At 34.9% G+C, this 24,882-nt stretch overlaps 2 protein-coding genes across 2 annotated transcripts; both read left to right on the top strand.

Moving 5' to 3' along the window:
* The first annotated feature begins 2,374 nt into the window (after positions 1-2,374).
* On the top strand, positions 2,375-12,102 carry LOC136809360 (cytochrome b-245 heavy chain-like). Its single transcript, XM_067065878.1, has 20 exons — positions 2,375-2,478; positions 2,726-2,821; positions 2,950-3,057; positions 3,234-3,318; positions 3,539-3,681; positions 3,920-3,994; positions 4,413-4,438; positions 4,625-4,705; positions 4,975-5,098; positions 5,425-5,517; positions 5,690-5,761; positions 6,914-6,976; positions 7,484-7,538; positions 7,774-7,834; positions 8,008-8,044; positions 8,512-8,594; positions 8,867-8,987; positions 9,338-9,409; positions 9,541-9,665; positions 11,045-12,102. The coding sequence occupies exons 1-20, from the start codon at positions 2,437-2,439 to the stop codon at positions 11,160-11,162; spliced, it is 1,680 nt and encodes a 559-aa protein (XP_066921979.1). The 5' UTR covers positions 2,375-2,436; the 3' UTR covers positions 11,163-12,102.
* Positions 12,103-13,076: 974 nt separating this feature from the next.
* On the top strand, positions 13,077-24,544 carry LOC136809373 (uncharacterized). Its single transcript, XM_067065897.1, has 10 exons — positions 13,077-13,246; positions 19,210-19,339; positions 19,672-19,907; positions 20,309-20,434; positions 20,649-20,753; positions 21,747-21,924; positions 22,442-22,630; positions 22,979-23,202; positions 23,467-23,550; positions 23,769-24,544. Exons 2-10 carry the CDS (start codon positions 19,243-19,245, stop codon positions 24,141-24,143), a joined length of 1,614 nt encoding a protein of 537 aa, XP_066921998.1. The 5' UTR covers positions 13,077-13,246; positions 19,210-19,242; the 3' UTR covers positions 24,144-24,544.
* Positions 24,545-24,882: the final 338 nt, after the last annotated feature.

Consider the following 24,882-nt stretch of genomic DNA (forward strand, 5'->3'; position numbering starts at 1 on the left):
TAGCGACGCTTTTTCCAGCCAGCGTGCATTGACATGTCAAAGTTACCAAGTGTCCATAATAGATCTCACAATTTTCTGTGGAAGAAACTTTTTTTTATATCTGTCAGTTAGTGGAAGTACTTCGATTTGTGAAGTGTCTTTACGTCACATAGAACAAAAGAACAAAGGAATTACCCATAACCACCATTTCCCAACCATGGGAAATCGCGATTTTACGGAAATGGGAATCCTCATAGCGAATAAAGCATCTTCTGAAAATTTCATTCTTCCCCCATAAATAGGAAAATGAAAAACGAAGAAGCTTTTGTTTTTTGATCGTCTTTTAAATCTGCCATGAAGTATTATGAAATTCCTTATAGGAAGACACATTCTCCTACGAAGAGGCTTCAAAAAATGGCGTAGAGAAAAGTTGTTAAAAAGTATGTCATTTTTTTATCGTTGGAAAGATTTGTTCCTTTTGAGGTGTTAAGCCTACCTGATGAGAGTAGCGTAACACATTATTTGTCAACACATTATCTATCACAGTTATGTTAATTAAATGACTTTTGGAGAGGTTCGGTCAAATAGTGGCCGAATTACTGTCCCATGTTTTGTCAGATAGTCCGAAGTTGAATTTTTTTATTGCTTGTTTTAAGGAATTCATCAATTTGTTTAGCTTTAATGGCCTACTATTTCATTAAAATTTTAACTGCCATCTATGAGTACCGTAATAGTGAGAACTGCTGAATCTGAGTTTGTTTTACAGCATTTTCAGAGTTCATCTTTGGCAGCTTATTGTCCCATTTGATCTTATTTGTTTTTTTTAAGTAGAATATCAATTTTCTAATTTCAAAGGAAACTTTGCAGTTTGTGTGATGTTGTGATAGGGACTTTTTTCTAGCGTGATCACATGATTTGGATTTTTTTCATGAATACATGATCACTAGGTCAAAACGTGATTGTGATTTAAAAAATCTTTGAGCTGTGATGCGTAATTTGGAATTTTTTCAAAGGGATGCTTGATTATGCTTGGATGCTTATTATTATAAGTTTTTTCCTGATTTGCGTGATCGTGATTGAAGACAAAAAATTGTGTGATATCGTGATCAGAGTTACCGCTAGGGGAGTCTAATTAGCTTTAACAATTAAAGTGAACATAGTGCAGTGGTAGAGCTATGGTACACAAGGTTGTGGGTTCAATCCCAAGCCAGGTCATACCAAAGATTTCCAAAATGGTATTTGATGCCTTTCTACTTGATGCTCAGCAATTAAGAGAAGGATCCGGGTAAGTGGAGCAATCCCAGGAGGAAGAGTGGCTCCCCCTACCTTTGGGTAGATAGCTATCGAAATAGGAGCCTTTGGTCTGTCTGTGACTGCTGTCACAGATTTACTTACTTACTATTAGCAATAAGCCTACCTGGGTTGTTGGTGTAGGTCAAAAGTCTATAAGTTTGAAAAAAATTGAGCTACAAAGTTTAAAAACCTCAAAAAATTGCAGTAAAATTATTACATCTGACTTTCATTGTTAAAGGTCTTCTAAGTTGATAAGTTGATTTTAATAATAACCATTTTTCAAGACAATACTAAGACTGAACTAAAATGTAAGAGTAACAGTCTTCTAAGTTATTATTATTATTTTTATTATTATTGTTATTATCAAAATAAATATTACAGGTTGTAGGCACTCAGTGGGCCTCTAAACCAATCTCAATTTACAAATTTTGTGTATCAAATTTCTTTGGATGGCTTTTCCATGCTTCTTTCAACTTTTCTTTGAAGCCTTTTATGGAAACAGCAGCTACCACCTCAAACAACAGTTTATTCCACGTAGGGATGCTTCTTTGTTTGCGGGCCGCAGAATCCATCACTTGCAAAGTTTGGCTGGAATAATAACCATTTTTCTAGACTTTAAGACTAAACTAAAATGTAACAGTAACATCCCTGGAAAGTTAAATATTTTTTATTTTCGATCATTGTTTTGGATATTATCCATTATTATCTGGTACATTATCTACTTTGTTATAAACACTCATAGTGGGCATATTGGGTTAGAAAATTTTATTTAATTTAAGGACGACCCGGGCTTGTGAAAAATTCAAATAAAAGAATTTATTGTAAACATTTCAGTCAGATTTGTCTGATGCTTCAAACTCAAAAAAGGTAAAACACGAAAAAATGTTTTTTATTGATTATGTAAACACTTATTATGAAATCTGAGACCAAAACTGACATAAAGTCTTACAACACATTTTTCAGTTGTAACTTCTTAGTTAGAAGGAGTTGAAAGTGACTTACAACAGCAAAAGGTTTCTCCCACTCCCACTCAGACAATCAATCCCACTCAACTCTCATCATTGGACAATTTTTGTCAATCTTATCATTTCTGTCTTCAAACTTTTAGACTGTCAACAAATATTACATCTGCTGCTGCTCTTCTAAAAATATTAATTTTTCAAAATGGGTTTCTGGGTTAATGAATTTCCGAAATATTTTGTATTGGTGAGTTTTATTCATTTTGGTGTATCTTAACCCAATATATATGTTTTACATAAATTTTTTAACAAGATACCCTGCTTTTTAATCTTTATTTCTTTCTTAGAGTACTTTTTATTCTAGAAGTATTTCTTTCCAACGGCGTAGTACCAATGGAGCAATGTAGTCTAAGGTATGCAGTACCACAACCATACAACAAAACATACTCTAACGGCTGACTTTTCTCAAATCTATATTTTTTCAATTTTAATAGTTTATTTGGCTTGGAATCAATGTTATGTTGTTTGCACTGGATTATATCAAATTTGATGATGAAAAGAAGTACTTCTACTTGAAATATATAGTCAAGGTATGATTACAATGGTTATTTTTGTTTTGATTCAACATAAGAGATTACTTGTTTTGTTAGCTCTTTCAAGAAACGTATGTTTCAAAATCTGGTGCACAATATGCTGTAATTTCATCAATACATTTTAGACTGGTTTGCCTGTTGCTCGTGGTTCAGCTGCAATGTTGAATTTCAATTGCATGTTAATTCTATTTCCTGTCTGTAGGAATCTTCTATCTTTGATCAGAGATTTCCCAGTAAGTAACACATGTTTCTACTTACAGTTTTTTCAATTGCTTTCAGTGTTTATAAAGTTTTTAGAAATTATATTCATTTGCCATAAAAAAGTCATGAAAGCTGAAATGTAAGTGTAAGAATTTCCTTTCCTTTTTAGAAATAGAATAAAAAACAATTACTTTTCTTTGATATTTAGTTTTTGCCACATGCAGTTGGGCGTATCATGGACAAAAATATCACGTTTCATCGAATGATTGCTTACATGATTTGTTTTGCAACAGGTAGGTCTTCCTTCGAGATATTTTTCTCGTTTAACTTGCATAATGAAGATCAGTTGTTAGTTGTTAGCTCGTGTTTGTCTCAAAATTTCATTCATACTCAGTATAAGTATTTGATATCAAGGAGGGAGTCTTCCTTATTAAGGGAAAGGGTAGACAAATCTCATCTATCCATTCTTTTACATGTTACCTCACCATATTCACCCTTTTCTTGTTATATTAGCCTTACATTTGGGTGCACATATCTTCAACTTTGAATATCTCATTGCAAGTAGAGATGCAACTACTGGCTTAACTAAATACTTGAATGATTTCAAAGATGGCGAAGATAAAGACCGATTAAATCCCATAGAATCTGCTGGATTGGTAGGTCAAAACTCTTATTTTCTTATTTTTTTGATCGAGTTGGTTTTAGTTCTTTGTTATATGAATCTGCCTTCCTGTGCTCAAATCAGAAGAAGAAAAATTTAGAAGAATTGTTATTGTTCTCTTATAGTAATCACATTAAATTTATTGATGTACAAGTAAAACAAAGTTTTCAACTTTCTCAACATAAATTTTGTTGTTTACATGATGTATACATGTGTATTATTTCTTATTTTAGGATCCTGTTTTGGAGTTACTTCAAACTGTGGCTGGAATCACAGGAGTCATTATTACTATTTCTCTTATTACTATGGTAAGAGAACATCATATTGATGAAGAATTGATGAAAGTAGAGGGCTATGTGTAATTTTTTCTTGCACCTTGTAGCAGATGTGATGGGACCATAAAACACATAACTTGGTTAAAGTTTACCGGTTAGGATTGATGTCAAAATTCTCTCAAGTCTGTGATAAAATTAATACAACGACTTCAGACATTTGACAGCAACCCTACATGGTAATCTCTCTAACCCAGTTTTCTCAGGTTTTTATCATACTACTTCAACCCTGAGATCTCTGGCATCTTGCAAAGGATAAAAAGCAAAGTTGTTTCGAATCTGATATAGAATAGTCTAGTACATAAACAAATTCTATATTACAAAATATTCGGACTTCAAAACTCACAAAACAAATTTTAAAGCAAGCTATAAATCCTTTCAATTTCATTTTTAGGTATCTTCTTCAACCGAGTTGATCAGGTATATATTAGGAATTTCCATTTTCGAGTGACTTAAAAGTTTCTTTGAGAATTTATTGTGCAGTTTCTTGAGTAAAAAATTCCACCTCATCGCCTCCCTCCAGGATGTCTGACAGCATGTGAAAACTAACCATTTATGGTGGATAATTTTCTTATGATATTTATCTGAGATTTTTTTATTTTTTAGACGTTCATATTTTGAAGTATTTTGGTTCACCCATCATTTGTTTGTTGTCTTTTTCATCGGAATGCTTTTCCATGGCTTCGGGTGAGTTGATATTCTCAGAAGGAGTGATTTTGGACTAGTCATTCATATATAAAACACTGCATAAAGCTTCTCCTTCCCTGGCCGAGGCAAAACGTGCATGTGAGTGAGTCATTGCAGTGTCAAAATGCTTCAACTAACCCCACTACCTTTTTAAAGAAACATTTTTATGAGAACACCAGGTCAAACTTGATTAAACCTTCGAATAATCAGAATCTCATTACGACACAACAAAAAATTGATATCATTATGAACAAATTGCACCCTTTTAGTGAACTTCTACGATCCCAAAACAACACGTCTGAACACAATCCTGAATATTGTTCCCAAGATGACCGATACAATACTGACTCAGAATGTCAGAAACCTCCACGATTCAGTGCTGCAGGACCACAGGTGAGAGATTTTGAATCTTTTTTTTGACACTTTTTCAATACCTTTTTGTTTTCTTGGCTGGGATGATCTTATCTTGATCTTAGCATGGGTCGCTATAGTCCTACCAATACAGGACCAAAATTATGACATTTCTGGGTTAAAATAGTAGGCGTATTCGGAAATTCTCTATCATGTGATATTCTAAGTATGAGGGGTCATTAATTCCACTTAACCGACCTGAACAGGTAGGTATCTCTTTCCAAGATGGCAACTTATCATCCAGTAGAATATGTAACAGATTTCAGGGAATAGAATACTAGATATGAAATATTTTTCAATCATTATAGTCTTGGAAATGGATTATTGCTCCGATGGGGTTGTACTTGATTGAACGTTGCATTCGATTCTACAGGTCTTTCCAAACTTGTGAGGTTAAAAAGGTAAATACTCTTTATTGGCGAAATTGAGTTTATCAAACCTTATACATATTTTCTTTTATTGCTACTGTATACTGCTTTTATTTACCATGCAACTCATTGCAATAAATCCATCAAGTGAATGTTAAAAAGAAATTGTCATGTTGTACATTTGTTAAATTCTATCATTCTTTAGGTTGTTAAGCATCCATCGAAAGTCATTGAAGTTCAAATGAGGAAGCCTGGATTCAGAGCACAAGCTGGCCAGGTAGGTCGCTATTCAGAATATGCACCACTGCAGTGTCTTAAGAGATTTTTTTAATTTTTTTACCCAATACGTCATTTTAAACCAATCATATTTCGTAAAAGTGACGTGTTGCGTGGAAAATTTGGAAATTTTTATGAAGACATTGCAGTGGTGCATATCCTGAACTGTTGCACATGGTCTGTGTTTGCTGCAGTCACTGTTGAAAAGTCTGCATGGAAATGTGTCTTATTTGTTATTATGCTCGTCCTCCAACGAAAAAGTTTCTTCTAGAAATTTAGGATTATATAGGAAGTATGACCATGTTCGCACGTGACGGTTCTGTTTCGCTTCAAAACGATATGAAGCCATTCTATTGGTTACATTTCAGTGTTATGTCACTTCTAACCAATAGAATGGCTTCATTTCGTTTCGGAGCGAAACGGAACCGTCATGTGCGAACATGATCTATATCTATAGAGGTCTGCGAACCAGACTACTTTGCGATGCACTCACAAGGAAAGGGAGTGGATCTTTTTGTTTGAAAATGTCAAAATAGGACAAACTTTGGGAATGAACTTGAAGTCGTTGTAGATATTGGGACTTTTACAGCGACACACATGATCATCTTTCAAGGCTGATTTAGTATAAGGAATTTATATAAAATATTTCAGTGATTTTGATGTGAAGGAACATGACATAAACGCTTGTTGCAATAAATGCAAAATTCTAATTGAGTTTTTCTCTGCAGAAATAGAATGAATGTCACCTCACTTTATAACTGTTTATTTTCTATAGTAAGTGAGTCACACTTTGACAGTGAGGCATTCTTGCATCCTACTGCGAAGTCTAGTATAATTTTAATAGATGCTTATCACACAGTGGTTAGAAATCGTTCACATTTTTCTAATCTTCTGCCACAGGCACAGAGTGTAAGCACAATTAATCTTTAAAGACTATATATGTTACATACGGTGCATACTGTTATGACACATTCTCTTTATAAGCAGCCCCAAATTTTGGGCTAAGGCTGAAGTTATTTTTCATTCCTGATATTACACTTGGATCAAGGGCTATCGTTTGCCTTTACGAAAAAGAAAAAAAAAATTTGGCTGATTTAAGGGGTCGAGATGGTATCCTTGTGTAATCATGATTTTTGTTTTTCTTATATTGCAGTACATCTTTTTACATTGTCCAAGTATCTCACCTTTGGAATGGCATCCGTTTACTCTGACATCGGTGAGTATTAAATATTTAAAAGATAACATTTTAATCTAAACTCTTCGAATAATAACGTCATATGGCCTAGCAGGAGGTTAATTGTATTTTTGACTTAATTGTGAATTACGTAAATTTGCTTATATACTTTACACTACATATTTCATCAAAAATTACAAAACTTCATACATTATAACTAATATGGGGAACTGAATTTTTTTCCATTTTTATGTTTCACCATGTTTTCACCATTTACATCCAACCTTTAAAAAGGCCTGGGAGAATATTCTGTTTCTAGAATGTCGTTTTCTTAAATTTTTTTTTTTTTTCAAATTCAAGCCAAACGTCTGTTTAAGATGATTTTATCAGGAGATTCATCAAATTGTCCTTGAGAGAATTGCAATTGTTTGAAAATCGTATTATCGTTAAAGAGGAATTGTTTTGGTTATAATTTTTTAGAGGTCATTGTTTGGGAAAATTAACAAAAACAAATAAAAAGTGTTATAATATCGTTCCTGTTCGTTATAGTGTCCAGAAGAAGATTTCTTTTCGGTGCATATTCGTATTGTTGGGGACTGGACTCGTAAGTCATTATCGCCTGCTATGTTCTATTTTTATCATCCATGGCTTGAAAAATAAAGTTTGCGTCAAAATGACAATGACCTAGCTCATTATTTAGTTTGATTTTCTCACGAGAAGTTGTAAGTCTAATGGTTAATGTTACAAAAGGATGTTTTAAACCAACTTCTATCTATCCTTTTTAAAACTGTTTTCCTAATACCCAACATATAAACATTTATCATTCAATTTCCAAACAGAGGCTTTGTCGAATTCTTGTGGTAATGACACTGATAACGTCGATGTCTCCAAAATTCCAAGGTAAACGAAACAACTTCTCCTTGATGGTAACTCTACCTATATACTTTATTTATTCGAAATTAGAAATGTCGTCTATCTGTTAGTTAGATTATAATTAGATGTTAGATCTGGAAAAGATAAATGATTATGCTTTGTAGTTTTTGACGCTTTTTTTTCTTTTTACTTTTTTTCAGATTGGCATGTGATGGACCGTTCGGAACTGCTAGTACTGTAAGTGTTACATTAATTGTGTAGTAGTGTAATGGGTATCGATCTTGACTGCCGTCCAGGAGGGTGGATTTCGATCGACACTTGGTGCTGTAATTCACCTGGAAAAGAATGTACCTTTTCCCAGGTCAACCCATACCATGAGAGGGAAATCGGGTAGACAAAAACTCAAGAAGCCTATCGGTGACTGTGCTAGACATCGATTCCGTAATACATTCTGGATGACCACTCTTCTTGCTCCCTGGTGGTTCGCGCCCAAACTGTGGGCCAATATCGCTAAAGCCAGTAGGCTTTTTAAGCCATAGAGCCTAGAATGCTCTGTTCACAACTGGACATCTATAATTACAAAAAAGGTCCACGAACTAAGAGCAACAGAAGGCCCAAAATCAACAAATCATAGATATGAATACTCAAAGCTATAAATATATAAATATGTTTAGAAAATTGATTCCACCGATTTTTCTTTGTAGGACGTCTTCCGTCATGAAAATGTGATTTGTTGCGGAGCTGGTATTGGAGTCACGCCCTTCGCCTCCATTCTCAAATCCATCTGGTAAGATATTCAAAATTCTAAACTCGTTTCTAGTACAAATTAATTCGATGTTAAGAAGCAAAGTGATTGATTATGAGGCCTCATTCCAAACTTCCTTCTTTAGTGTTTCGTTCCGTTAGATAGTGGGTCAAGCTGCCCATAAAACCTCGCAATATAGTTGATCATCTAAAAGCCCTTTATTATTTTTTCACTGAGTTGATATTGGAAAATAACAACTCTACAAGCTTGTTTAAGACTCTCTCTTCTGTTAAAGTTCTTGCTCTTCTTTAAAGGTACCGTCAACAGAGAAAGGATACAACCCTGAGAATCAAGAAAGTTTATTTCTATTGGATTTGTCCAGACACTAATGCTTTTGAATGGTTCTCCGATCTCCTCCAATCTCTTGAGCAACAGGTTTGTATTCTAAACATATTTTCCATTCACGATAGCTATTAATAAAACGGCTCTGTTCTTTAATAAAAAGTTGAGGATAAAAAGAACTGAGTAGTTGTGATGCTCAAACAAGACATATTTCGGTTTCCTTCACCTAGTATAATTAGATGAACTCTCCATTCCGACTCAACGTACAAGCCACCACGCCGATTTAAATAAAGCTTGAAGAGAATTTGTGTAGTCATTTTTGATTTTTGTCGAAAGCAACATTTACTTCATTTATGGTTTGGAATTTTCGCATAAAGTTTTTATCGAACCAGGGGTTTCTTGATATGATAAGGAATAATTCAATTTTATTTTTTGTTTATTAGATGATGGAGAAAGGCGAGATGGGATTTTTGGAATATAATATTTATTTGACCAGAGGTTGGGGAAAGGGTGATGTGAGTATTTTTTTTGATCCTTTTGAAGAGCCTCCGTATCAATCTGTCTTGCGTCATTGTATCCTTCCATAACTTGAACGATTATTTGAAACAGAAACTGTGCAATATATATCTTTCATCTTTCTTTGCAGGCACGCAACATTATTCTGCATGAAAATGATGAAGAGGACGTCATCACAGGTCTCAAACAAAAAACAAATTTCGGACGTCCGAACTGGGATGAGATTTTCAGAACTACTGCTATTAAACATAAAGGGTAAGATATTGCATCAAGATCAGGCCCTTAGAACATTCTTTAGACTTTTGCTAAACATATTTCTGACACCTAAGTTTACTACCGTGGCTGATTTAGACAAGTGTGTTTGTGTTCTGTTTTAAACGTCCGGCCGCGTGTCTTAAACGTCCGGCCGCACATCTCGAAAAATCACAAACGTGCGGCCGCGTGTCTTAAACGTCCGGCCACGTATCTTGAGTAATCTTAAATGCGCGGCCGCGTGTTTTAAACGTGTGGCCGCGCATCTTGACAAATCTTAAATGCGCGGCCACACGTTTAAAACGCACTGCCGCACGTTTGGCGATTTCTGGTCTGATAATTTTCTTCAAAATTCTTCTATAACATCTATATAGAGCCAATACTTTCCATTTTGGGCGTTCCTTCTGTTATAATGAACGGTATTATGTAGGCCAAGATACTTGTAGCATACGAATTAGGTAAGAATATAGGTAAGAATATAGGTAAGTATTGGAAAATCGTCGTCTCGCGATGATGTGCTGAGTGCTCTGTGCACTGTAATGCTGGGTGGCTGACTGTTTTGATTTGACTGGAACTTTGCGTAAAATTTGCAGACCAGAAATCTCAAAACATCCGGCCGCGTGTTTTAAACGTGTGGCCGCCCATTTAAGATTTTTCAAGATGCGTGGCCACACGTTTAAAACACGCGGCCGCGCATTTAAGATTATTCAAGATACGCGGCCGGACGTTTAAGACACGTGGCCGGATGTTTTGTGATTTTTCAAGATATGCGGCCGGACGTTTAAGACACGCGGCCGGACGTTTAAAACAGAACACAAACACACTTGTCTAAATCAGCCACGGTAGTTTACTGCAGCATGGTGTAGTAGGAATTGTGTTTTGGGCCTTTCCAGAAAAGATTGTCTTAGGTTTTTGAGGACCTCAATTTATGGAAAATATTTAGATTTGTGATTTGATATTTGGTATATAGGAGTTTTTATTCTTTCTTCTTACGCTTGCTTCATTCTCGAGAATGGTTTCAATTTTAAAATGTTCAATATTCCGTCATATTGATCGATGAACTTTTTGACCTCCTCGACCAGGATCATTCATGAGCTTTGGCGAATGATTCTCTCGACCTCCACAAAAACGACCTTATCTTCGACTAATCCCTCTGAATATTCAGACTTTTTATCATGTGTTTACTCCCTAGATATCTGCGATATCATCAAGGCCCCCATACTTTTTTTGGGGGGAGCCCAATTGTTCTTCCAAATATAAAAATAGGCTTAATATTTGGATAATCCTTTCGATAATACAAGAAAAATTAAACTGGGTTTGATTAATCTTTCGAAAAAGTGTTTAAAATTAAGACTGAACTTTTGTTCATCTCTGGTTTCTAGATCTGATGTTGGTGTGTTCTTTTGTGGGCCAGCCATCCTTTCGCACACTTTACACGAGATGTCCAATAAACATAGCAACGAAACGACCAAATTCTATTATAACAAGGAAAATTTCTAAGTGGGTTTAAATTGGATTGGATCACATATTATTGGTTTATAATCAAGAATGGTTTTGTTGATATAGAAACTTATTCCAAAATATTTTTCGGTCTTCGCGAGACTGAATCTCATACACTTGGAGATGAAATATTATCAAATAATAGCAAAAGCTTTTGAAATGGTTGTAACCGTTTTAATTTTTGATTATCACATTGAAGGAATTTTTTGAATTTCAATTTCTTCAATTCAAAATTTGGTAAAAAACAAGGATTATGATTTTATCTTCAAAATGTTGAATTGTGAATCACCTAATTTTGAAAACCTTTTGCAAAGTAAAGAACAGTGCCAATAGAATAAAAGCCAACAGTAGAATAGATGTTTTACAGAAATTGTCCACTGCTTTTTACGTAAACACCATACTGTCCAAGACCAGGGCCTAAAAACTTTGGTGACAGAGATTTACCAAAAAATATTTTTTGTATAATTATAAGAAATATTAAATATTTATTTTTTAGCTTATTATTTTTGTTCCTCACAATAAAGCAAAAACATTTTCTGTTTATATCAGCAGTTCAACATTCGAAACTGAATTTCAAGAGTATGGGTGGGGCTTAGATAACGCCCCTAGATATATGAGACGCTTTCTTTCTATTCGCTTTCAGTTTGAAAGTCGATTTAAGAAGAGAAGAATGTTCTACATCCGATTCAACTTGATCTTCACAGCAAAATTTCACAAATTTTAGCACATGTTTGATGAATTTTTCATCGTTTTTTTTCTAGATTATGTAGCTTTTAATATGATGTAAATATAAAAATAATGTATTTTTTTACCAAGGATAATTATTCTTTTTGTATTTTTCTGGATAATGATTTATATGGTAATTTTATGTTTTGTTTTTTTTCGGTCCATGTGTTTTTGCATTGAATATTTTATACAAAATAACGCCCAATGTCTCTAATTTACTGCTCCCTTTCCTGGTTCTTCTGGTTCTTTTGAAATTAGTTCTTCATCTCTATTTTTGACAAATCTTTATGATGATTGAACACGCTAAAGTTTTTCGAGCCATTTGCCATCATGAAAGTTCTGGATATGTATACATAGCGGGTACTAAAAAATACTTAAGAAACTTGTGCTCACATAGTGATTTTTTACCCTCTGCACTGCTAGAAAAAACGTTCGATTGTGTCTTCTTTTATTCTTTTATTTAAATCGACAAACTGTTTCCAGTTAGACTGGAGTCGTTTATAATGCGTGTAATACTAATAATACCAATACTAATAATAATAATAATACGGGATTTAGTTTGTATAAACGACTGGAAGAATCCGGTGTTCCAGCCTTATAGATACAGGGGCTAGCTACGCAGAAACTTGCGCAGCGAGAAAACAATTTATCAAGCAATAACAAACTCTCAAAACAAAATCAACTCAAATGAAAAACTTTCAATACACAAATCCACACACATGTTTTTCTCAAGAATTATTTTGAGCGGGAAAAACTTGTAATTGCAAAATATTGACACTTTTCTTTTGTTTGAAGTTAGTGCACAAAGGTTTCTAGACGACTAAAATTGTTCTCTTTATTACTTTTTGCTTTATTTCTACTATGTATGAATTAGTCGTCTAGCTTGCTAGACTAGTTTCCAGTTTGAAAAAAGTTCGTTATCGTCACAGGTCGAAAGATGATTTCGGCATGTGATTTTCAGAACAGCGTAAAAGGTCCCATCACCCCCTAGTCGAGTAATAAGTGTTTTGAAAGTCTCCAATTTTGCTTATCGCGCTGAAAAATTGATTCAGAAATATTAAAAATGAAAAGTAATCATTCTCTTTCAAATAACGAAAGTGCTGTAAGGTGCTGAAAAGCTCGCCATTTTCTTCCGTATCACAGCAGCGTCAGCACTTTTTCTCCTGTGACACCGCGCCGTCAAAAATTTACGCAGATTTTGCAAAATTTATGTACATGTAGACTCTTACTGGCAATAAGGCCCTATCTAAATTTAAGCAAAACATTAAAAGCGGTTGTTCACCTCACCAGCACCAGAGCACCAGGGCCAGGCAGACCACCAACCAAACACCATCAAAGTAATCAGAGCACCAGGAAAGGTATTTAAATTCTTCAGTATCTGCCTTGGTTTGTTTGACTTCGTGATTTGATGGGCTTTGGAAGTTAATTGGGCAGTTCCAGAAAAAAACCATTACCCTTCCTTTCAGCAGCTCTGGAACGACGACGACAGGGTTTTTTGGATTTTTTTTCACTTGTTGGAAATCCTGAGCTGAAAAATTTTGTAAAAGGCTCTTCTCTGGAAAATGCAAGATTTTCCTCTCTGGAAAATGCAAGATTTTCCTAATTATTTGGTCATCTGTATCAGAAAATCCATATAATTTCCTTAAAAAATCTTGAATGTCTATTAGTCTTACACAGTAGATATATACAGTCAGACAGTATCCGTAGTATACTGGTATATGGAAATCCTGAATTTTTTCAAAAGTTAATTGTTACGGCGGGAGAAAACGAGTGTTAAGTGTCGTGTCGGGTGTTTTTGGTTTGCAACAAATATAGAAATATCAGCACCCAACTAAACACCCGACAGCACCCACGGTGGCGTCGTCTCAGAAAATCCATGTCATTCCACAGGACAGGGCACAGACTACCGTGAAGTCTGCTTCCTGGTAAACTTGCATCAGTTCAGTGGAGGCTAACATGCATAGCCCTCAAATGAAGACCCTTCTGGTCATTAAAATACAATGTCGAATGTTAAATCAAAACAACCAAACCTGATTTATAAAATTTGTGGGTGTTAAAATGTAGTATATCTCCTAATCATAAGTGATATCATATCATGCATAATTATGTTTATTAAATTTGGGGTTGCACGTCCAGCAGCCATGGAGGAGCAGAGAAATGCTAAATTCCCGCCATCCTGAAATTTATGATGATTCAAATTTAGGTAACCTGAGATCAGATTGTGATTGTTTTCTTCACACCACGCTAAAGCTTTAAAGGGATGTGTAAAAACAAACAATCTAACGAATAAGCAATCTCAATTAATTGTAAGGACCGCGTTCGTCTACAAGGAATAGGGGAATGACAACAAAGTTGCGTGATGTGTTTATGAATAGGGCGCCGTATCAGTTTTTGACTTTCTGGTGCACAACAAGATTCTTGTCGTAGAATTTTCTGCGGGAGGACTACAGTACTGTAGGGGGCAATGACAAATCTTCAGTTCGCGTTGCCCGACTGACTCTCAAAAATTGAGTAGATTTGAGTCGGCGAGTCGGTAAATTTGTCGGACTTTTTCTGTCAATGACCTTTCCTTCGTTCAAAAATTTTAATATTGCCGATTTATTGCGAGCGATTTCTAGCGCACTCACAGCATTTTGACTTTGTTTATCATTACATGTGCCATTTTGGGGTCGGAGGTCACAGTGTTCAAAGGTCATAATTTTAAACCACCCATTACACGCGGTTGTTTTGGCTGCTGGCTGGCTGGCAGTTTCCTCCAAGAATGCACTCCAAAAATGGATAGAAAAATGGAAAGCCGAAAATTTTTACGACTGACCAACCGACTCACTTTTTAGAGCCAACAAGTACGCGAGATGAAGATATTTGTGATTGCCGAAGTGCAAGCTTTCTCCTCAGGGATTATGGTGCGGCGATCAATAACCCATTTCAAAATTGTTTTCATTAATGCATAGCTATGTGAACATGTCCCAGCTTTTCCAGCAACACAGGCACAACTAGCAAATTTTATCTCCCCATCTGTTTTTGACAGAGCGACGACAGCCCAGCGACAGTCTTTTTTCAAGCTAGCGCCAATTATAGTTTTTACACAAAATAAATCCTCGTCTGACTTGGAAAATGTAGAGGGTAAGTCAATGAACCTCTCCTCTGAAAATTGTGTTCCTCTAATGAAATGTTTTTTGATTGCTGTCGATTTTTGACAAAATAATTTGGTGATTTTTTCATTATACACCTTGATATTGTCAACCGTAAAATTTGGCATACCATCAAGAGATTTGGACCATCCATCCATATTTGTTTCAGCTGCGTTTAGCTTTTGATCAGCAAGTATAGACGGTGTAGATGGTAAAGTTTTAACCTTCCATATGGGGCTCAATATCACTCCCATCGAATCTGCTTTCTTTCTGATCCATTTTTTGTCCGTTGTTGGATCTATAATTATGTCGTGCGTATTGTTTTCAAAATATTCCAAAACTCTGACTTGGGCACTTTTTAATGTTTCAATGTTGTGGAGTTTGTCACCACGATAGAGCAGCCACCTTTTTAAATGTTCAACCTTGTATTTTGATAATACTGACATGTCGACGTGAACGTGTGGATCGTCAACATCTACTTCAGTCAACTTGATAGACTCAGCATCTGTAGAGAAAAGAGAGAAAAGTAGTGTTAGTGTTATGTACATCAGTCAAACAACAAACCTTACCCTGAGAAAAGAATCAGATCGTAACATCAGAATCAGAGATCATTCAGACAGAGTCCCAGACAGAAGAAGGTAAGCTGACTGAAGTAGTGAAGCTTATGCATAATCTAGATTCAGTTATATTTAAATTGACCCACCAACGATTTTGAGTTCTTCAAAATCTTCAGTTTCCAGCTCATAATCCTCTGGCTGCTGGTTCTCTATGTCCAATGTGCTATGAGCCATTGTTGAGTTTTGGTTTATGTTGTTATAAAAATAACAGTTGTATATGTTGTTATAAAAATAACAGTTGTATAGTTGTTGTAAAAATAACAGTTGTGAGCAATGATTTGATGATAACAGTTTGAATTTCAGACAAGATACTTCGAGTCAGTCAGCCAGTTTTCCTTGTGTTTTTGTACTGAAACCGCCATTTTTAAAAATCGGAACATCGCTAGCCTCGCTTTCAAGTATTATGCAATAATTTATGAAAAGCCGTATTTTCCTCAGATGTATAATTTTCAAGCGCCTTCAGAGGTTTACCGTGGCGTAAGAAAATTACGAACAGCGCTGTTATCAGGTTAAATTTAGGAGGCTCTTGGAGGTTCGGTGAAATGGTGGCTGAATTGCTGTCCCATGTTTTGTCAGATAGTCCCAAGTTAGAGTAGTTGATGGTATCATACCCAAGGTGACGAAGGAGATAAAATGAGATATGATGTATTAGACATTCAAAGCTTTTTTTTGACGAATTGGTGCAAAAAACTGAAACATAGCTGAACATAGAAAAGTTTCATTTTTCATTGCACTAATCGAAATAGGATACTTACTTGTGATACTTTTGATGGGTTTTTTGAGTCTCTCAATCATCCAACTTGGAAATCCGATGATTCACCATTTCTCTCACACTGTTTGAATCCGCTCTCCTGTAGGGATAATAATTCGGGAGCAGTGGTTCATCTGGCAGTGTGGAAAGAAAAAGGTCAAGTTGTCTTTTGAATTTAATTTTTGTGCAGTTTGTGATATTACGAATGTAGAAAGCGAGAGAATTGAAAAGCTTAGGTCCTTCTTCAGATAGTGAGCCTCTCCAAATGTTTTTGTGTTTAGAATTTACTTCTTCAAGGTGGCATTTTCGTCTGAGCCTCTGGTTTTCGTAGTAGGTGATACCCCCTTTGTTCTCAGAGTGGTTGAAATTTGGAGAATATTTTTCTAAGATATACCAAGTATAGATGATTTGATATCTTTCTCTATGTCTTTCCAGACTGTATAGTTCTAGAGTTTTAAGTTCCCAATTGTTCAGTTTTTGTAAAGAGAATATTCCATTTAGGAATGATGTTTGAAGCTGTTCTAGTTGTTCAATTTGATGTCTCTTGGATAGTGACCATAGCTGTGAACAGTAATCAATGTGAGGGACTGCCAATGTCTTCCATAGGGTCAGCATTACAGTAGGGTCCCTTGTTTTGAAAGTTCGGTATATCCATGATGCCTTTGACTTTGTCGATTACATTTTCTATATTATGATTGTCATATGTCATACCCACATCTAAAGTGATCCCAAGTTCTTTGACTGTAGTCTTGGTCTCTATCACCTTTTGGGTATCAGAGAAGTATTTGGAGAGTTCTTTAAGTTCTTCATTTCTACCATAATTGAGATGTTCAAATTTAAGTCCATTCAATTTCATGTTATTCAATCCAGTCCACTCATAGACTGCGTTTGTGTCATCTTGGAGCTGAATGATATCAGCATGGTTTTTGATTTCTTTCATTAGACGTGTATCATCACCAAATGATGATAAGAAAGAGTGTAATATCTTTTTGTCAATGTCTGGTATCATTATCAGAAACAGTAGTAGTCCAAGCACAGATCCTTGGGGAACACCAGAGATGACTTCTGAACTTTCTGATAGTGTGTAGTCAACAGAGACTTGTTGCGTTCTACCTGTTAGGAAGGATTTGATCCAAGCAAGCAGTTTGCCTTTGATGCCATTGGTTTTAATTTTGTTCAGAAGAATAGTATGGTCGACTCTGTCGAAAGCCTTGCTAGAGTCAAGGTATATCACGTCCACATTATTGTCGTTTTCTATATGGTGGATAAGTCGTTCTGTGTGAGAGAGAAGTTGGCTCAGGCAGGATCTACCAGATCTGAAACCATGTTGGTTGCAATTAAAAAGATTGTTGTCTTCAAGATGTTTTTGTATCTTACTTCTGACAATTTTTTCAAAAATTTTGAGACATTCTAAGTTATAGGGACTGGTCTATAGTTTTCTGGTAAACCTTTATTGCCTTTTTTGAAGATCGGTGTGATGTAGCTTGATTTCAGTAGATGGGGAGTTTGACTTTTGTCTAGAATATTTCTCCAGATAAGACAAAGAGGAGTTGCAAGTTGTTGTCTGGCTTTTTTGAGCAGGATGGCAGGGAAACCATCAGGTCCAGGGGCAGAGTTTGAAGATAGGGTGTTGATTTCGTTGATAAAATCAGCTTCTGTGAGGTCTATATCACATAGTTGAGAAGTGTTGTTGTCATTTTCATTCAAGTCGTATCTCTCCAATGGTTGAGTAAAGACAGAACTGTATTGGTTCTGAAGTATGTTAGCCATACGTTTACTGTCATCTGTAAGTTCATTTGTTGACGGATCTATTAAGGGTCCAACCTCGGGTTTATGCTTTGAAAACTTCTTTGCATAGGCATAGAAATATTTAGGATTAGATTTAATTTTTGAAGTAGCATCAAGTTCTTGCTTTTGTCTTTCATTTATGTGTGACTGTTGAAGCTTGAGTTCAATATCGATAAGTTTCTGTGCGGTTTTGTTCGTTCGATGCCTTTTTTTCAATTTTGATCTATTACGCATTAAAACAAGTCTGTCTCTTGGGATTATTTTATAAGAATGTTTTGGTTTTCAAGCTGGTACTTTGTTTGCTGAAATAACTGATATACACTTATCAATAAAAGTTTTGTATTGTTTCTCTGGGTCTGAGGTTGAGTGCAAAGTCTTACGCCAGTCAATACATTGTAAATCATTGTTTATGGCTTCCCAATTTATGTTTTTGTTAAGAAAATTGAAATTATCGAATTTGCTTTTCAAAGTTTTTTTTGTTTTCAACCTTTCTTGTTTCAATAAAAGTCAAATGTGTTAAAATGTCTATTATGTGATGATCTGAATGAACTGTAGGAATAACATCATAATCAAATATCATTTCATGATTGTTTGTCAATAGAAAGTCTAAAATATTTCCATCTGAATGAGTTTCTTTGTGAATGGATTGATTCAGGTTTAGGTGGATCATGAAATCTTGTAAAGTATTTAAAAGTTGTTTATTGCAATTTTCAGTTGGGGTGTATCTGTCATTGATTAAGGTATGAGGGATGTTGAAATCACCGCAGATTACAATGAAAGGGGATTTGACAAATTTTTTTATGTTTAGTATTTTGCACAAACCCCTGTAACTATGAGCAAGTACCCTGTTGCTCAGATGTTGGCTTGAAATCGAAAATGAATAATAATAATAATCTTGATATACAAGTTTAAGTCTAGACTGGCAGTGTTAAGAAGAGGCACCCAAATCCACCAGATCATACAATGGGTTTATGGTTGCTACCCTAAGGAAAATTCAGCCAAAGTCATACTGATTACATTTCCTTTTTTTTTAGATCTAGTATTAAAATAATAAAGTATTCCACAAGATGGGTTCTGGATGTTCAGCTCCATTACCAGATCTTCCTTACAAGGATATCATGGCAATGTCATTTCGAAATGATTCAATTGTTTGTTTTTATGCAAGTAAGTCAAGAGCAATTACTTTCTCCAGACGTCTCCATCCGGACGTTGGATATCAAAATTTGATTAAATAGTGTTGGCTTTCATGATATTAAAGGAACTTTTACAAGCAACTATACACAGCCAGAGAATACTTACTATTAAAATATCTTGTCCATAGTATTAGATTGGTTTTCAGTTATATTTTCTTCAGTAAACCTCTCCTTTGTTGTGGAGAGGAAATAATTAACAAACACAATCCAAAAACCTTTAAAATAACTTATATTATGAGGTTTTATTAAAATAGTTTTTGAAATAGTTTTTAAAATATGTTATTCTTGTATCTTTTAAATCAGGTAAAGCTGAATTGGAAATAACAAGGAATGCGATCCTCCGATGTTGGCCAGGTGGTATACAAAGAGAGGGGCCAAAAAATCTGGACGAAGAGCACCCAGATGTTGGTGAACCGAAATGCTATAAATTCAAGTTGACTGGTTACCCGTTCACAATTGGTGGTTCTAAAGAGAACTCAACAGCTGTTCGTAGAATGGCTACTGCAATGCTTTTTGAACTGTATAATTTGGGATGGAAAGTGAGTTTACATTTTTAGGCTTTTCACTTTAAACATGCTACAGCTGAATATTTTTGGATGTTTAATATCATAGTTTTGAGACCACTACACTGGTAGTAGTAACTTTTTGAGAGCTTTTTTTCAATGTATCCTTCTGTTTTCATTAGTTCTATCCAATTTAAACAGATCAGAGTGTAACATCACTTATAAGACTTTGAAAACCAAAGCTAATACTGCGTGTGTTTTCCAGACGGCTTCAATGTTACCTCAGATAGTTTCATTAGTTTTGTTAAAATCTATGATGAGAAACACTGGAGTGTTTGAACATAGAGTATGTAAATATTTTAAAATAGAATAAAATGTAAAAGGAAAGAAAAAATATCATCTTTAGCTGAATATTCACATATCTTTATCAATAATAGTTGCTTGTATCAAGTGATTTGAGTCGAACAATGGATGTGGGTACGTGGTTCTTTCAAAAGGAAGCTCATGCACCCATGCAATATCCAATGTTTTGTATCGGCATCTCCAGCTACGACAAATTTAATGTAAGTTTCTGTTAACATTTTCATCCTCATATTCAATCTTAGTATAGGTTCATTCTTTATTCTTATATTGGTAGAGATAATGGACCAAGCGATAAGGAATAAGAGTTTTTTTCCAAACAGAAATTCCCATGCTTTTACTAATAAAAGATTCAGTTTGGGCTTTATATTCAGTTGAGTCCAAGTACAAGAGCCTTGACAAATATCTGACTTTCAGATCATTGATTGTCCAACAAACCTGCACTCTGTTATCCGAGATGTTTGTACAAGAACATGGGCATCAGGAATTCAGAATGAATCATTAGATGGCAATGTATACACAGTAAGAATCCATAAGATTTTTAAAATGGCTTTCTGGTCATTTAAAAACAAGTTTTACACAATTTTTGTGTAGCTACACCTGGTAATATGCCAGAAATAAGTTACCTTCTTTGATATGTCTGTATTAAACAATAGAGGTATAAAGAAATAGGAGAAGTATGCTATTGTAACCATGCTCGCCCTACGATTAAAAAAATTACGAGGTATGCATGCTCATAATCTCATATATCGTGCATTTTTAATGAGCTCTTTTGTTGATAGGTGAAATCTTATTGGCTTATTTCAGTTGTAGAAATTAGATGAGACGAGATCCATTGTTTCTGACATTGGTGTAAGAAAATATTTGGATTAAAAAAGGCCTGTAAACTTTGCAATCCTTCATCAAATGACAAGATTTTTCGATCAACATTTTCTTCAAGGTGCCTTTATTGCATAATACTTTCCTCCAAAATTCTCCAGCGACTTTTTGTCTACAAATTGGGTCTGAAATTGTGTGTGCTTATAACTTTTAATTTTCTGGCTGGAGAAAACATTTTTTCAAAACAAAATTTAATGGATGACAAAATTGAACGCAAACTTATTTCGTGGAGCTAAATTTTATTTTATTATCGTATATTAGAAGGCTAGAAATCTTCGATGTTGATAGTAAGAATGTTCAGAGAAAACTTGAGTTCTACTAAAAAGTCGTATTTCATCGGGCGAGCCTAGAATTTCTTTTGATTTATTACATAAAAGAAATCAAAAGACTTTAACGACCAATTACCGATAAATTCATCTCCTGTCTCTCTTTATACCTCCATGATTAAACAGTAGTAGTAAGATTTTTGAAATTTTTTAAAAATTGAAAATTGGGCTTTCTTAACGATTCCCATTACCAATTTTTGATAGGTAGATTGGGGAAGCAAAAGTTACTTTTTTTATTAAAATCAAAAACAACCTTTTTTTATTTCCTATCTCGTTTTACTGGCTAGTATAATGATTTGAAATTTTTAAGATAAAATTCAATGGCACTCCTTGGAGCTATGTGGATAAAATTCAATCATGTACATCTCGTTTGATGATCCGTGAAATTGTTGGTGCTTTAACTGGATATCAAGTGATGCTTTACGGGAATACTAATCTCAAATCCACGGCTGATACTTTTTTCTTCAGATATGTTCCAAACCAGCAAGGTAACATTGGTCCTCATGACTTAACCTTTTGTGGTACAAACGTATAAATACCATTTACTGACCTTCAGTCTACATGCTGTAGTAGCACGTCAATTTCAAAAAGCCAGAGATCTACCCAACAATACCTGAAACTGGTTTTATAGCTAGAATCAATGTTTGATTAGGATTTGCATTAGATGCATAGAAAAAATGGAGTGAATTTAAAAATATGGTGGCAGGTGGCAGTATAACCTATTCACAACTTTATTTGAGCTATAATCTGAAAATGTGTGCCAGTCAGTCGTTCTATCTGTCCCCTTAAAGCTGGAGACCTAAAAAACGATCATCAGATGTGTCTAATAATACTTGATCCTTGGGTGAATCCATCGAGGTCTTTTTCAAATTTTTGAATTTTTTCTGGGCCTAGGAACCAGTCTCGAGCGTCAAAATAATTCGATCCTATGTACTGACTATCCTATACTATACACATTTGACGTGCTTTTAACCTTTATTTTACCAACCTATCTATGAATTTTAGCTGAGCAATTTACGACTGTCAGTTTGAATCGAATGGATCGACTTCGATTGATCCATATGGAGCCCAACGTTGTTTCTGCCATTGAAAATTGTGTACGTCAAACATGGGTTCGTGGGGTACAAGAAGTCTTAGATAAAAGACCTTTGTGTTATGAATTGAAGTTGAGAGGCTATCCATGGTGGTGCTATGGTAATTGAAATTGTTCTATTTACCAGGGAAAATGGGAAAGTGACCAAATCTTTGACGAGAAAATCTTACTCGGCCAACTATAGCGTGTATATGATTTTAAAGTTTTGACAAAGAGAGATATCTCTTTTCAAATTCTCTGGTTACTCTGATTTCTCCCCAACTAGGTAAAGCAAATATTCTTTATCTAGCTTTAATCGGCTTGGGTACTGGTATTAGAGATTTAATAAAGTTTTAGGGTTCCTAATTGAAGCTAGGTGCAGGTGCAGCTAATAAACTAATTGCTTCAGTACTGAACATTTGGTAACAGGAGTAACTGTTAACCCTTTGAACTCTTTCAATTTCTTTCAGGGGAGGAAGGAGTATCGGCTCGACTCCTCATTTGCCGCATCCTTGAAACAATGGCAAGCATTGGATACTACATTGTGTCAGGTCTAGATGTTACACGAAAAGATAACGATAAATCGCTGTTATTGTTCAGACAGGGTGCTCCGATGCAAGCTCGCTTCTTGGTCTGTTCTTTGAATTCAACTGATAAAGTCAAACTTATAAACGCTCCAAATGAAGTTGTTCAGGTTTGATATTCATTTCATTCAATAGCTTTATGAATATTTATTTAGCCCATCAAGCGTCGCATACACCAAGTAAAGTGGTGTATACACACAAAAAAGATCTCTGGATGGCGTTGGACAAGGTTTCATAGAAAGACTGAGCCCATAGAACATGAAACCAATCCAATCTTGAAAATGTTGTGATTTCATTCTGTATGTTGTCATTGGTTTAATTCTTTGAGAATTAAACAAAATTATCTAAAAGTATCAACAATTATTGACTCTTAGGCTGCTCAAAGAATCTTTGCATTATGGGTATTAGGACATCAAGTGAAGCCGGCAGCTGAACTACCACCTGGCTGCTCTTACCAAGTAAGAATACTATAGTTTTCATTATCTTTCAAACAAAAATGCTTTGGTGGAAATGTTATACATTTTGAAAACTCAAGCATTTTGCATTCATCGCCTCTATGATTTATCAAAGTGAAGATGTGTTTTTTTAACTTTGCATTGATTTCATTATCTTAGACTGAAATTGATTTTCTCATCTCAAATTATTTACCCTGTAATTCCATATTTTTACTTTTTAGGTGAAATTGAACGGAAACCCATGGTCGAATATGATGGTCAAAGATGGTTACCACGGACGTGCTTTATTATTAGGATTACTAGGTGCTTTTTCTGACCTCGGTTGGCGTCTGGTCACATCAGCTGATGTTTCTGCGAAGTATGTTCACCAGGACAAAGGACCGGACTATCCTCTTGATGTACACAGTTGGTATTTCATGTATGACCCAAGCCTTCTCGCACAACGTCAACCTATGCATCAACAATATGGATTACTATATCCCACCCTTCCTGTTCAGGGTGGCCCGCCACCTGTTTATTATGCACCGCCACCAGCATACGCCCCACCGCCCCCAGGTTACAATCAGGTCGCCCCACCTCCAATGCTACCTCAGTAAGATTTGGTTGTTTTCAAAATGGAATATTTTGAATTTCATTTGCTTGGACGTTGAATGGTATTATGTTTTTGGTTCTGGATATCCAAATTCCAAGGTTATGTTCATATACAGTATTATGATGGTATGATGGTTGACAATAAATTTGAAAAATTAAACTGACCGTTTTTAAATATATTTGAAAATGGGAATTGATTGGTAGGTATTGATGCATGTTCAAGAGGGGGTAGTTAGAAATAGGATGATATTAATATTTTTGTAAGGTAATATTATCGAATATATAACTCAAATATAATCTTTAGTAGTATAAGTGTCTTTAGTAGTATTTGTGTATAATATACAATGTGTCTTGTAATTTTTGTATAATTAATTTTATTTCCGTTTTCTAGATTTGATAATTCTCACGTTTTCTGTTTTGTTATTTTTTCTAATATTCAATCCACTATGTCCATACTATATTTATTTTTTGAGTGAGCTCGCTCAATACTTACTTTGTATTCTCCTCATACATTTTTTGTTTGGTGCTTTTATTTTTCATTTCTGTCATATATATATATACAAGATATAAAAAAATTTAGAATGAATATGTACAAATATTGAAATACAATTGCAGAATTTGGAGTTTGACAATTGAAATATCCCCAAAATAATACAGTGGGCTCTCAAACTTTTTTTTCCGAATTTTTCTATAATTTAGACGACTTTAGGCCCAGGAGGCGGGTACAAACTTTCGCAATCGAGA

This window comes from Clytia hemisphaerica, unplaced genomic scaffold (assembly GCF_902728285.1).
Source record: "Clytia hemisphaerica strain Z4C2 unplaced genomic scaffold, Clytia hemisphaerica genome assembly, whole genome shotgun sequence".
NCBI classification, from domain to species: Eukaryota; Metazoa; Cnidaria; class Hydrozoa; order Leptothecata; family Clytiidae; genus Clytia; species Clytia hemisphaerica.